The sequence below is a fragment of the Oreochromis niloticus genome, linkage group LG8 (assembly GCF_001858045.2).
Source record: "Oreochromis niloticus isolate F11D_XX linkage group LG8, O_niloticus_UMD_NMBU, whole genome shotgun sequence".
Lineage (NCBI taxonomy): Eukaryota > Metazoa > Chordata > Actinopteri > Cichliformes > Cichlidae > Oreochromis > Oreochromis niloticus.
The window spans coordinates 10016994-10031945 of record NC_031973.2 but is presented as its reverse complement, the minus strand read 5'-3'; the positions used below and the strand labels follow the sequence as shown (position 1 = coordinate 10031945).

The window sequence follows — 14952 nt, the reverse complement described above, 5'->3', positions numbered from 1 at the left end:
AATCATCCCACTTTCTCCTTGCTCTCTCTCTTTCTCTCTCTCCTCACTCCTCTATCTCTCATGAAGCGGGCAAGGCGTAGTGTGTGGTTGGTGTGAGATAACAAAGGCTGAGGAGTTCACCATTATATAACTTTTGTGGAGGCTGAGGAGGTGGAGGAAGAGGAGGAGAGGCAGCGGGGTTAGCACGTAGGAAAAGGAGGGCAGGATAGGGCCAGTAGCCTACAATGCAGTGCTCATTTGTCTTCCACGTAACACACAAACATGCACACGCTCGCACATAAATGCCGGCCTCCTTTTCATGCTCTCCATCGCCGATTCAGCTGGCTCCACTCGTAATATTTGAACTTTTCAGCGTTTTCAGCTTTTGCGTTCCCACGCTGACAACCACGCATAAAGACTTTCAAGTGAAATCACCATTTCGCTCTCTTTTTCTTATGACTGTGTCTGTGTGCTGTTTGCTGTCCCACCTCTGAGCTGAACTGCTCACATGCAGAGGCCCTCTAACTGTAACTCTCCAGCCCCACCTTGCCTGTCCTCTGATGGCCTCCCACTCATGCCACATTAAACATTTAGAGAGGCACTCTGGATCTTTGTGACACCGTCTTTTAGCGCCGCCAAGCCAACAGCCCTCACACTGTGGATGCTCGTCAGTGGAAACCTGATACAGCAGTCACACTGTTCCCATTAACCATCCCTATCTCTCTTATGCACATGCACTCCCCTCAAATGCAAAGTCAATTCAGTTGTTCAGGAAGGCCGACCTCCTGTGTTGAGAGCAAGACCTGCATTAATCAATATTGATTCCTTGAGTGTGAACTTATGCCTTGTGTGTGTATGAATGTGTGTGTGTGTGTCACAGTCTGACTCTGCTGCAGTGAGGTGTGACCCAGTGATGGGTGTATCCCGACCGGTGCAGTAAAAACGCTGCAGGTTGTTGCCTGCAAAATAATTTGAAAGAAATGAGAAGAGACGGATCTTGGATGCCAACTCTGTTTCTCTGGACCGTCACGTGGCTCTTGTACACTTTAGCAGCATCTCATTGTGAGATCCACTGCCCGGCAAAAGATGAATTATTTAATCTAAATGACTGAGAGAACATTTCACCATCATCTCCCCACATTTTTCAGTGACTTCATTGAATTGGAGGCCCCGCTCTCATTGCTGCACGAGCCTATTCTCGCGAGGATTGCACCTCTACTACACATACACACACACCACCATCATCATCACTCCTCCTCCTCCTCTCGTAGCCAGCCCCTCCCTTTCCGTCTCTGCTCGCCTCTCTCCTCTCTTCAGTCTTGCCTGCCTGTCAGAAAGGTGCTTTAGTATTGGAGGCTAGGCTACCCTCCTCTCGGACCCCGTACGAGAGCCTGCCGCCGCAGCTGCCGCCGTCGTACCCCAAGGCTCGGGCTCCCCTCTCACGGCTCCAACCATGGCAACCACCGCTACTTCCACCCGGTTTACTGACGAGTACCAGCTTTACGAGGAGCTCGGGAAGTAAGCAGCCTCAACGTTACAGTGTGCATCGTGTTTGTCTTGTCGTTTTGTCCCCCACCCCCGCAACCTCGCCTCATATTATTTCTGGTTAGCCAGCTAGCAGTGATAGTTAGCCAAAATTGCTTGTAGACTTAACTCTGCTGACTGCTTTTAGTGGTCTGTCAGTGCATGCTAGCAGGCGTGTGCTATTGTCGTAGTGCAGTCAGGCTAAATAACCGCTGCTATAGGCTAACAGCTGCTCCCGCAGTGACGGGAAGAGCGCACTAACGTTCAGTTACTAGCCAGGGAGCTACCACTCTGATATTGATAAACTGGCCGAGTTAGCCGACTAGCGTTGCGTCTTTTAATCGCTGGTAGGGATGAACAGAAGGCGCAGATGTTGGTGTATGAGCAGCTGCTGGCCTTTCCGCGTCTGGTAGCCGGTGTTTTCTGGTCTGCTTGACCCGTCAGCCGGGCCCCGAGAGACGCCGGAGACGTAGCCCTGTGACATTTCACCAGCCCACGGGGCTGGCAGCTCTGTGCGGGCTCGACCTAAGGCTGTGGTCGCTAGCTAACTAGGCCGACCCCCCCTCCCTTTTTTCTTTTTTTCTTCTTCTCCAAGCAGCTGCAGATGATTTGTGTTACTGTGTTGAGTAACGCTACGTACCCCTGGATCAGTTAATGAGGAAGTTATTCGGTCCAAGCTCTGCCGCTTTTATGTTTGCACTGTAATACCTATAAGCTCCGCGCACCAGCTGTCCCCTCCATCATGTTATCAATAAATGAATCTCTGTTATGGCTCCGTAAGAGAGCAAATCTGTGATTTCTGGGTGGTTACAAGGGCAATTTGGCGTTTACTGTGTAAGAGGCATGACGTGTTTTCTCGGTATTTTGATGACGGCAGAAAAATCGGACTGCTACCTCCTCTGCTCCAGCAGCAGCGACAGCATCTGCTGTTCTTGGCCGGCTAAGGCTTTTATCCCTCAAATCAACAGCAGGGCGACGCTGGCCGTATAAAGATACACTGCCCTTAATTTCAGCTGCCACTTCCACTCTGTCCTTTGTAATTGACAGTAATCGATGGCACTGATTACATAGCCAGTCCACTGGCACACACGCACACACCTACAGATCTTCCCTCCACTGCCCCTGATCTTCCTCCAGACCGACCACTTACCCCGGCTTATCTTTCTGCACCTGTTTGATAATGAATTTTGCTCCGTCATAGCTTATTAATGTCAAGTCACGGACTTGTACTTGTGTCACCTGTCGCTTCTCATTTACTGGTGAATCATCGAGACCAGGAGCAGTGTGCAGCAGAAAGGAGCAGCCCTCCATATATCATCCACAGCATTAGAAAAACAAAAAAAAGGAGCCCTTCTTCTCTTTTGGGGAAACTCTTGAGGGCTCGAAACTGCAGGTTGTCCAGATGATATGAAAACCATGTGTAATTACATCTTGTGTAACTGCTCAGACTGGTAGAATCACCAGAGCCACTGTGCGAGCATTCATCTAGGTCAATATGAAACTCCTCAGAGTGGCAGGCGTCTTGTAGTGTGCACTTCCTTTTATGTTTGAGCGCATTTGTGAGTGTGAATGTATTAAATGTTGACGATTGTTGTGTGAAACGCAGCCCAGTCTCTGTACTGCCTGTTGCAAATTGAATTTCCTCTTGGGGGGGAGTAGGTTGCATTGTGTTGTGTGCATATCAGAGATTAGAGAAAGTACTTGGTCGTTCATATTTATAGCTGCTTGAGAAGCTTGTTATGACTGCTGGTTTGCTTGATTGTCTCACCTTTTCAGCTTGACTGCCCCTGTTATAGTGATGTAGTATATGATGGCTGTAAAATAAAAAAATAAAAAACTGTGAGTGTGAGACAGAGACGGGCAGAGAAGGGGGGAAAGGGTGAGATTGTTAGTATTCACAACAAACCACTGCCACATGTAGATGCAGCTTCAAATGTCACACTTTGTGTGTGTGTGTGCCAGAGAGGCAGCGTCTGAAATGGAACTGATTTTTGGTTGTTTATGTTCTTTCTTCTTAGGGGAGCTTTTTCAGTGGTGCGTAGGTGTGTAAAGAAGTCATCAGGACAGGAATATGCTGCAAAAATCATCAACACTAAGAAGCTGTCTGCAAGAGGTATGCTAACACCACACTCACTGACACAGACACCGATGTGCGTTTGCTTTGTTTGTGATAAATATTGAGAAGTATAGCTTATTTTATTTGTACGCACTGATGCCACAGAAAACCATATTCAGAAGCAGTATAACAGGTTTAAATTCATGCTTGTGGGTAATCCAGTGCACTAATGCTTAACAAATCAAGGTACTCACCTTATCGTTGTATAAATCCCATAAATTCAGTGTTGTTGAAAAGCAGTTCCGTCACTGATTTGTTTTTGTTTTTTCATCACCTCCTGCTGTGGCTTACCACAGATATTGAAGTTATAAAATATCCCAATATTGTCTAGAAAAATCCTGCTTATTGGAAATTGTGCAGAAACAGAAGTCCCATGATTCCAGTTGCAGAGGAAATCATTTATTGGGTCGTTTTGTCCGTGGGGAGTTCTTATCAGAATCTTCTCTAACGCTCTTTAAAAACTCTGTATTAAATAACTCTCAATCGCTCCTCTGTGGTGCGAGCAGACAGCCGCTGTACAATTAATTGATTGGCGCTGCTGCTGCTGCTGCACAGTCCACACCTGAATTTTATTAGTTGCTGCACTTGTGTGCCTCCCTGCAGACGTTCACACCCACGTGCTCATGCATGGTGTGGCGTGTAATGTTGCAATGATGACGGGAGCTTATGTCACTATGTCAGGACCTCCCCTGACTTCAGGTTTTCTCAGTTTTGTATGGGCCAAATTAGTGCCGCAGATTCCTTTCTGGTGTTGACACACACACCTAGCTTTCCTTTGTTCTCCTTTCCTGTACTCTTTTGTTACATCTTTGCCTTTCTTTCTTTCTCAGCCAGCCTCTCTCTCACTGCCTTTCTCTCGTCTTGCTGCAATGGGGGATTGGTTTGTATTGAGGCTAATCCACTTACGCTAAATGTATCTCATCAACCACTAAGACCCCACGGATTCCTTAGGCGCCTCCCTGTTGTTGTCTGTGTCTGATGGCATTTGTGTGTCTGTGTGAAAAGGGAGACTGAGAGAGAGCGGGAGTTATACTAATGGAGCATGTCTGTTTTGTGTGAGTGTGTTGTAATGCTGTTATTGTTCTATCCCTGCCATCAAGTGTCCACATAGGGCAGCTACCAGTATTAATGTCCCACCAAGGAAAAGTACAGGCTCAGCAGAAAACTGTTGGCTCTTTGCAGAGGCATGGAGTACAATGTAGGTCTGTGCATATCTGTGTTTTTGCCAGGGGAGAAGAAAGCTGGCCAGGGGAGGAGGAGGAGGAGGAGGAAATTTTCAACAGTGTAGTCTTGCAAGAAACTTGGTGACACTCCACACCAGGGGAGGGAGATAAAATGAGACAGAGGAGGAGATGCAATAGACTGAACAAAGGAATGAATTAGAGAATTTGGTGCTAATAGAAGTATTGCAGTAGTCTGTCTTGACTTGCTGATGCAAGATGCACCTACACACAAACACAACAACGTCCACACCAGGCGGCCAGTGCATGAGCAGGCAACTTGCCCAGTAGGATTTGGGTGGGGTTTCTTTTTTTTGTCTGTCCTTTTTTCCTTTTTCTTTAAAGCCTGATAGGGCAAGTGTGACCTCTTGCGTGGCCTGGTGGGTAAGTCTCCCAAAGCTCTGGTAAACACTGCAGTAATCTGAGGGGGAGGGAGGGGGAAAGGGGAGACAGGGAGGAGGAAGGAAGGATGGAAACCAAAAAAACAGGAAGGAAGGAAGTGGGTGATGTTGGCGGGGGGGATAGATAAATGTAGGGAGTTGGCTGTGGTATAGTTTTGTCCACAGGCCCTTTGGGATGGATGCAAGTGGGCAGCAGCATGCGCAGTAGGCACTGACACCCACCTGGTTCTCACTGTAAAAAAATGGAGGCTTTCATTTTGGCAGCTTTAGCTAAAAAGTGGGGTAGGGGTTTGTTTGGCTGCCAAAGACTTGTGAGTGTAATTAATTAAAATGACAGACTGTGGGGTAAATTGTGAAAAATGTAACAAAGTAATGCAAAGTATTAAATCTGCACTGGCGTAGCATGAGTCTATCTGCGCAGTATGAATGCTCTGTTTTATTTTGTTGATTGGAGTGACTGGAAGGTTGATGGCTGCTGCATTGTCTGCAGCAACACTGTGTGTGTGTGTGTCTGAGAGAGAGGCACAAACTGTCTGCTTTAATACTACTTTAATATTTTTTCTTCTCAGCATTTTGTGCTCCTACAGTTAGTGGCCTGGGGCGATATAATTGTTCCAGTGAAATGATTTCTCTTGCGCTATTTTACAAATTGCACTTATTGCTCAGCAATTTCATCGCAGGTTCATGGCTCATCTCCTGTTGCCAGAGTCACTTGTTACTGTTATTGTTAACAGCAAACCAGTCAGATTCATCTGTTTTCTCTCTGAAGGAGGCTTAGAATTACTTTTCATAAAGTCTCTTTGTTCCATGATTTTTCTCTTTGTTTTTTTTTGGTTTTTTTTGTTTTTTGTTTGTTTTTACAGAAATTGAGCAAAAAATGTTTTTCAAGTAAATGATGCATAAATATATATATTAAAAAAATTCATCAATCTGTAAATTTATTTAAATATGAAAGGTGTTAAATCACTGAAATTGCCTACAGAACGATATGTATTTCTGTTAAACCAGTTATTGGCACAAATCTCTAATCAGGCAATCACATGGCAGCAAACCAATGCATTTAGACATGAAGACAACCTGCTGAAAGTGAGCATAAGAATGAGGAAGAAAGCTGATTTAAGCGAGTTTGAACGTAGCATTGTTGTTAGTTCCAGATAGGCTGGTCTGAGCATTTCAGAAATCTACTGGGATTTTCCCACAACACCATCTCTAGGGTTTACAGAGTGTGAAAATGCCAGAGGTCAGAGGAGCATAGCCAGATTGCATCAAGCTGATAGAAAGACGCATAAACTCAAATAAACAGTTGTTATAACCATGGTATGCAGAAGAGCATCTCTAAATGCACAACACATGGAAGCTTAAAGCAGTTACAGCAGCAGAAGAACATACTAAGTGCCCTCCATATGAGCTAAGAACAGGAAACTGAGTCTCCAATTAACATTGGCTCTCTAAAATTGGGCAAAAGAAGATTAGAGAAGTTTTTGCTGGTCTGAGTCTGCTGCAACATTCAGCTGGTAGGGTCAGGGTTTGATGTAAACGACACGAAAGCATGGATCCTTCCTACCTTATATCAACGGTTTAGGCTGCTGGTGTAATGGTTTAGGGGGCTATTCTCACACTTTGGAGCCCTTAGTACTAAACCATTTTAAATGGTTGGTCTAAACACCACAGCCTCTCTGAGTATTGCTGCTGACAGTGTCCTACCTTTTATGACCTCAGTGTGCCGAACTTCTGATGGCTTCCTCCAAGCAGGAAAGTACACCGCGTCACAAGGCTCAAATCATCTGACTTTTTTTTTTTGTTTTTTTTTTTTTTTTTAAACAATGAGTTCACTATATTCGAAAGGTCTTCACAGTCACCTGATCTCAATCTGATAGAGCACCTATTTGATGTAGTGCAACAGGTGTTGTGTCAATATGGACCAAAATGTCTGAGGCATGTTTCCTGGGCCTTGTTAAATCTATGCCACAAAGAATTAAAGCAGTTCTGAAGGCAAAAGGAGGTCCGACCCAGTACTAGCAAGGTGTAACTAATAAAGTGGCAGGTCATTGCATATTAACAATGTTTTCTGACTGAATGACGTAGGGAATTTAAATGACAGTTCAGACTCCCTTGAGCACCTTTTATGCTTTTAATTAAGGAGGCACTAAGTAGTCAGATTGGGGGGGAAAATGAGCCAATCATGTTGCGTTAACACGTGCACACAGTAGAGGTTCGAGACTATTTCGGTTGTGTGGTGGCAGGCATTTCTAATTATTATCATACAATGACATGCTTATTAGAGATGGAGGTAAAACTTCACATGCATAGAAGGGAAGTATTATAGGACAAAAGCTTTTAAAACCTTTTGTTGAGGGAACTGGTTTTATATATATATCCCAGTGACAGTCGAATCAATGTTATGCCTCCCTTCTCGTTCTTTTTGATAGTGGCTTTAAAATAATTTCTCAGAAGCAGCATATTGAGCAACATATTGGGCAACATGTTGCGTGTGTAGCACGGCTTATTTAATGATGACCTTTTTTTGTGTGTCTCTTATTGAAATACTACATGTTTTTTACTTGATGTGTGCTTTTTGTTTGAGAACATTTCTGCTTTATAGGACAAGTTTTGCCATACTTTTCAAGGAACAGGAAAAACAGTTTTACATCTTAATTGTATCGTATATTTTCATTCTTAAACCACAAGTTTAAGAAAAATAAGCAGCATAGAACCACCTCTAGTAAAAACTTCTCTGAAAGTAATGAACCCCTAAAATAAGGTTTTGTAACTGGTACTGACATGGTTTCCCTCATTTTGTCAGTATTTCCCGTCCTAACATTTTGGATGTAAACTTGCCTGAAACAGATTGAACTGGATCCTCAAGCCTTCAGTCAGATTGTCAGCTTTGTGTGGCAGAAAGAGGGGGGTGTGCGTATGTGTGTCAGGTCCTCTCCATCCTTCTCAGCTGATGTAAGATGGCTGTGGGCCCGCCCCATGGCAAAGCAGATGGCCAATTAGAGAGCAGCAGGAAGTGCCAGTAATTACCCTCCAGCCCTCTCTTTCCTGTCTTCCTCTACCACATACTCTCGCACCAACAAATAAGGAGATTGAATGAATTAGTGAGCACTGCAGTGACACTGCACCAGGGTAGACGGCTGTACACAAACGCACACACAGAAGCTTGCGTGCGCGTGCACACAGACACACACAGGGGAGCTGTGATCCTCTTCTAGCAAATGGACGTTTCATGTAATCCTCCCTCCTTCTCTGTCTGTCTGTCTCTGTCCTGCGTCACCGGTGTAATTAGGAGGTGGTTCAGGTCTCTCCCTTATTCACTCGCTTTCTCTTAGATGAGGGAAATCTACACCTGTAGCGAGACAACAGGGAGGTTCGTGGAAAAGAGATTGTGGCACGGTGTAGGAGGACGGATAAACAGATCTTCAGCAAGTTAAAAAAAAAAATGGAGGTGAATACAGCAAAGAAAGTAGGCTTTCATGATGTGAAGTCTGCAGCTTTTCATTATGATGATATTAAGTACAATAAACAAATTTAAAAAACTGAAGTGGACATAAATTGTACACTTAAATTCAAAATTTTTCCCAGGTTTATGGAGAGCGTAGGTGCTGGGGTTAGAGCACTGAGGTGGTTGGGGGTTTTCTAATCGTCTTGTATATTAAATTATTGGCTAGCTTTGGCTTTAAATATAATAGGATATGTTTATATTCATAAGTAACTAAACTGAGTTTCTAGAGCAGCAACAGTAATATCTACAGCAGCAAATATCTTTCTATAAAAAAAACTCAATTAACTAAATATGCATAGGTGGATTAAAAATGCTCTCTTCATAGAGCCAAGTTTACAATAATATGAAAAGATGTGTCATGTTCAAATGGAACAGAACGGGTAGCATAACATACTACATTCAAACAAGCGGATAAAAACTGAAGATTTCCGCAAATTTACGCCTCCTGTCCAGCAGGTTTGAGAGAGAAGCCTTTGCAGTATTGGGTTATTACTCAGAAAGGTTTTTGTTGAACTTAAGGATGAGCTAAGTTAACAATTCTGGTTATCTTTCACTTTTTTTTCCTGGTTTGCAGTCTTTCTTCTGCCTCTGTGTTAGCTGCAGCTCGAGAAACCAAAAGTCATACTAGATAATGCCCTTCATTGGTGTTTTTGGGGGGGGGGGGTTTCAATCTCCATTTTTTTTTATTTAAAAAAACAAATCTTAGGCATGATGTATCTTGACTCAAAAGCCAAGGGTCATATGATATATGTTCATAAAGCTTTTGTTCTAATTGCTTTTCAGGCAACCATTTATAATGTGTTTATAACACATGTTTGTAAATATAATTTATCTGTCAGCGTTGGTAGAAATGCCAGCCAGAGACCATCTAGAAAAATGCAGAACAATAATGCTGCTTTTTATAGTAACATGCTGTAATGCCTGTGAACGCTATACTGCAATATAGAAGAACAGCTGGGTAAGGTGATAGTTGATTACTCAGCAACAGCATGTGAATTTTATCTGAGGTAGTTGCTGCGCTGGGGAAATGAATGCAAATCTTAGTGAGTCTGTGTCTCTGTGGTGTCATCGCCATGGAGCTGTTGAGTTGGCTTCACCACAGTGATAAAGCACACACACTGAGTCATTCTTCATTACAGTTACCCCATGTGACCTCTGACCTCAGCAGTTGCATGGCTTCTTCCCATGGTAATTAGATGGAGTAGTTTAAAAGTGTCGTGTGGTTTAGACCTGCAAACCCTGCACAAATGCACTCGTGTAAACGCACATTGCTACAGGACTTGGACAAATCCTCAAACAAGGATGTTGGTTTGGAGATGAGGCGGGTGTGTAATCTTTGTCTAAAGTGCAAATACTGCACTGTCCATAACTGAGCTTCGCAGTAAACCCTGTAGCACATACACTCACACATGCATGCAAACCGCTGCACCTGTTGCTACAGACAGACTTCTTCGTTTGATTTTGTGTGTTTTTGAAAACCACATGTGCATAAATGCTAGCACTGGAGCTCAGTTTTAATTCACATTGTTAGATTTCAGAGATAGACCGTCTCTACATGCAAATGACTGTATTGCTACTGCTTATGAGTGTTGGCCTAGTTTATTCTTTCTGCACATAAAACACATCTTCATTTAAATATTTGCATACAGAGACACTTTTGTGACTGACAGCTGCTGTACATCGTAATTCCCCAGGAAAGCGCCCGATGACTAAGTAGATTTTTAATACTAAACATCTGTAGCTCAGTTTTTAAGAGGAACACGAGTGCCTTGGTTTTCTTGTGCTCTAGTCTCAGGCACTGAAATTTTTATTTGGGATGGAGAGAACATAAATAATGAAGGTGTGTGCTATACTTGGGGCTTTGTAAAAGGTGGCCCTTCTCTTCTGACTGAAGGACATTAATGGGTATATTGCTGACAACACCACAGTGTGTAAAAACCAAACATTATTGTTCCAAACATTTGGTGATAATGTAGCACCTAGCAGGTGAAGACCCACACCATAAAACCACATTGTCCCCCATTCAGCATTGCATGTCACATGGCTGAGACTCCCTTTGCCTTTCCTGTATGTATTTCTAAAAATAACTGAATTATGAAGATTTGTTTTAGGGATTAACTCTTTTACTGATATGCATACTTAAGCAATATAGAATTAGTTACATATGCACCGATTAAATTAAGCTCTAATAATCATTATGAGCAAGATATAGGAAATTATTATTTTATGTGTAAAGCAATGTCAGGTTCAACAGTGCATTGGTGAGCAACGGTACACTGATGCACTGGGACAGTAAACCCAGAACAGCATAGCTGACTTAAACAGGCTCATTGTCACAAATACTGGCTCTAGCTTTGTAAGTCAGGATCTTTAACTACCTATTTATGATAATATATTGTCTGTTACTTTACCAGAGCCAGTTCTTTTACCTCTCTTCATCATAAAACATCTGAAATGTTAATAATATTTCACATCACTTTTTGGAACATGGAGGAAGTGCAAAATTAATGTGGCAAACTAGATGATCATCAGCTGGTAACCTCAGTAAATCCCATCTCAGCGCTAATGTTCAGCTCGCTTAATAGGTGTTTAGTTATTTTAATCCATCTTGTACAGCTGAACATATGTTTTGTTAAAGCACCTCAAGTGGAAATTATATTATGTTATTAAATACTTTATTACTGTGGCTGAATTTGAATAAACCTTTTTTGTTTTGTCTACACAGATCATCAGAAGCTTGAGAGAGAGGCTCGTATCTGCCGTCTCCTGAAACACCCCAACATTGGTGAGTATCTGACCAATGAATGCAATCCTTGTAGTAGTTATCTGCAGCAGAGAATTTCACAAATATTGTTTGTGAGGCTTAAGATATCGTTGTAAATAGAAATGGTTGTTAAAATACAAAGAAATAAGAGGAAAGAAAAGCGAGTGATTTGACCTTGAATTAAGATATTTTTTGTTCTAATATTATTGTGGTATTTCAAAGCAGAGCTGCAAGTGGGTGACTCTTATGTAATAGATCATTTGGCGTGTTACGCATACCACATACTGTGGTTCTGGTAGGATTTCTGGAATATTTAATTAATGCACTTAAAGTCTTCATAATCTGTTTATAGAAAACAGAATAAACACTCCAGTAACACTGGCATAATGTTTAACTCAGAGACGTCAACTATACGATGATGGATCATTTGAGAGTCAGCATGCTGATTACATCAAGGATTGATCTTATCTGAACAGCAATTCAAGGAAACTGGAGATACTGATCTTGAAGGTTTGACTGTAGGCCTCTTTTTTTTTTTTTTTTTTTTTTTTCCACCAGTAATACCTGTAAATCAATAAAATCCCTTTACTTTTAATCTGGTGACCATCTCCATTACTAATCTATAGCACAGACTCTTTGAACACGTTGTAATGTGTAACTGTACGTGCCGCTGTCACATTAGACATAAACAGAATCACAGGGAACGCACTGAGTGGTAAAATAAATACATGAATTTGAGTTAATGTATTTATTTTCCAGCTTGTGCTTGTGATGATCAAATCACAAGATTAATCGTTTCCTGCAGCATTGCTGTCGTATCTTATTTGCAGCAGCAGGGTTTCATTTTGTTCATTTTTTTGAAATAATCTCTGGAGATCTCCATCACCCATTCCTCTAATGTCTCTGCGGTAGGCAGCGGTTGAATTGTTGGGTTGATAACAACTTTTTGCCTATACCAATGTTTGGCTGTTAGATTACTAACGACACACTGATCAGGCTGGTTTGCACCACTTTCTGCTAAAATCTACCCTTTGTAGCAATCATGGAAGTTATGGCGTATTATAAATGATAACAGAAACATTTGTTGATGACTTCGCCGTCGCTGATTTAAAAACAAATGATATGAACAGTGCCATTCAGAGTAAGAGGTCACAGAATCAGTTGTGCGTGAACTTTGGTCAGTTTTTGGGAAAATCAGGTCAGGATATTTTCCACAGTCCTTTTTTTTTTTTTTTCCTTGTATGTAGCACACAGCAGGAAATAGGCTGCTTCAAACGCTTTCGCACTACTGGAAATACTCATAGGCGAGGGAGCTGCATAGATAGAACATGCAGGAGGCAGCACGTGTGACGCCCACTCGCTAACGATGAATGCACCAGATTATTAACTGCGATATTCACACTTCAGCTCAATCCGACATCACACGGAGTTTCTGCTTGGGTGCTTGAAGGTTAAAGACCGTCTAGAAAGGTTTAGACCTAAGGTGCATGTGTGAAGACGCCTTGAGTGTTGCCTTGAAGCTGACTCTTGCTGCATGTGTGTGTGGAAAAATTAAGATCATCAAGGCTGACTTGTGAGAAATGTTCTCTGCCTTCTTTACATAGTGATATTTTTTTTTTTTTTTTTTTTACCTTTCTGATGGAAACTCATATCGCAGTGATATGAATTATACATCTCCTCATAGAGATGTTCAGGAGAGATTGGTATTAAAGGGCACAAAGGGGAGAATGACAAAATCAATGACACCTTTCTCACTGCACTGCTCATTTCTATTTTCCTCATGTCCTAGTTTTCTGAAAGCCCCCCCCCACCCGCGGCGCTCATTTGTCCCTCACCTACTTTTCCTGTTCTTTCCCTCTCTATATACATTTCGCTCTCATGTCCTTTCCCCCTTTTCTGGCATATTTTGGCATCGTATACGTTCAAACTTTAGACAAAAGAGGGCACGAAAATGAGACAGATGGAGAGACGAAAGCAGGAGTAGGAGACAGATGGAGGGAGAGCGAGAAGATGGGAGGAGGAGTAAAGAACAGTCGCTCTTGTTTCTTGCTGCAGGGGCCATCCTACTTCATCTTATTATACAACTGATATTCGCTTTACATAACAATAAGTTTCTTTCTTGACACTAAACCTAAGCTGTGTCTCAGGCCCATCCTGTAACTCCTGGATTGTGCAGCCTGGATCCTGCTTCGTCATTCTGCTGCTGTTTAGTTAAGTTGACAAGCTGAGAGCCGCGGCGGTTACTGCATAACCGCAGAATGAACTCATTAGTGCGTTCGCTACTTCTGTTTCAGACCAGGGGTTTGGATAGCTCAGCAATCAGGAAACACAAAAAATAACATTTCCTAGACTGGTTCTGGTCTTTGTAGGTCTTTGTTTGCAATTAATTATTTTAGAGGTTTACAATTGGGTCTTGTTTTGTGCTTTCTTATTAAGAATGAGGATGTTGTGTACCTGAAACAGGCGGCAAAACAGAAAAACCAAATGCTGTGAGTGGACATGTAAAAAGAAGAAAAGGATGCATGAGTGACTGCTCTCTGCTTGGGACAAAATACCCCTGTTTAGAGGTGTCCAAGTAGTCTGTTGGTTTAGCATATACCCTGGTTTGTTATCGCTCCACATGGTTCCTATTTAGTCACCACCAACTATCAAAGACTCCCCCAGATTGTCTAAATACATAAATGTATATAGACTCTTTTATGTCCTTTCTCTATCAGCAAATATGTTTGAAGTACTGTTAAAGCTGAATTAATAATCAGTTAATTTGGATAAAAGTGGGCTTTTGACAGGGCTTTACTGTTTGGGTCAGACATAGCTTTAAGTAATGCTATCACAACCTACAATTACAGTTGCTTATAGTCACTCCTGCATCCTAACCCTACTGTGTCCATTATAAAGATGTATTCTAAACCACCAGTAATTTTGCCCCAAACAAAGTCCATTCCAGAAACCATCACTCAGTTGCAGTAATTGCAGGGAGAGTATGGTTGAATTAAGTGCTCACTAATTGCCTAATCATTGGGTGTGCTCATATTGCTGTGGTTAAGAAAGGAGAATCAATACATCACAATCATAAGTGACATTTATTTTTCTCCATGTCTGCCTCTGTTCTCTTCACATATTTATATTTGAGCTTTGTCTTTTTGGTTTTTCAGTTTACGTGAAGCTTTACAGCCAAACAGAACAGTATTTTTATTTTTTTTATGTCTTTCACTTAGCTGCTGTCAGTCTCATTTCCCACCCTCTCTCTTGCAGTGAGACTCCATGACAGCATTTCAGAGGAAGGCTTTCATTACCTAGTCTTTGACCTGTGAGTATCCTCTGCGCACACACACACACACACACACACACACACACACACACACACACACACACACACACACAGGCACGTGAGCGCGCACACACAGTGACATTTTATCCTTGCGTGTGACTGCGGTTTGTTT

The 14952-nt window shown here is 42.3% G+C and overlaps 1 protein-coding gene across 17 annotated transcripts in view; it reads left to right on the top strand.

Moving 5' to 3' along the window:
• The first annotated feature begins 1240 nt into the window (after nt 1–1240).
• The window catches only part of LOC100705041 (calcium/calmodulin-dependent protein kinase type II subunit gamma), a 41235-nt gene continuing 27523 nt past the window's right edge, over nt 1241–14952 (top strand). For 7 of the 17 annotated variants that reach the window (XM_025909812.1, XM_005471454.4, XM_019362453.2 and 4 more), the window contains exons 1-4: nt 1242–1497; nt 3522–3616; nt 11471–11530; nt 14765–14819. In XM_025909812.1, the coding sequence (XP_025765597.1) occupies nt 1433–1497; nt 3522–3616; nt 11471–11530; nt 14765–14819 (275 nt within the window). In that variant the 5' untranslated portion in view covers nt 1242–1432. Of the gene's footprint in view, nt 1498–3521; nt 3617–11470; nt 11531–14764; nt 14820–14952 lie in introns of all 17 variants that reach the window. The other 10 variants (XM_003441744.5, XM_003441743.5, XM_003441748.5 and 7 more) reach the window with 3 other exon arrangements.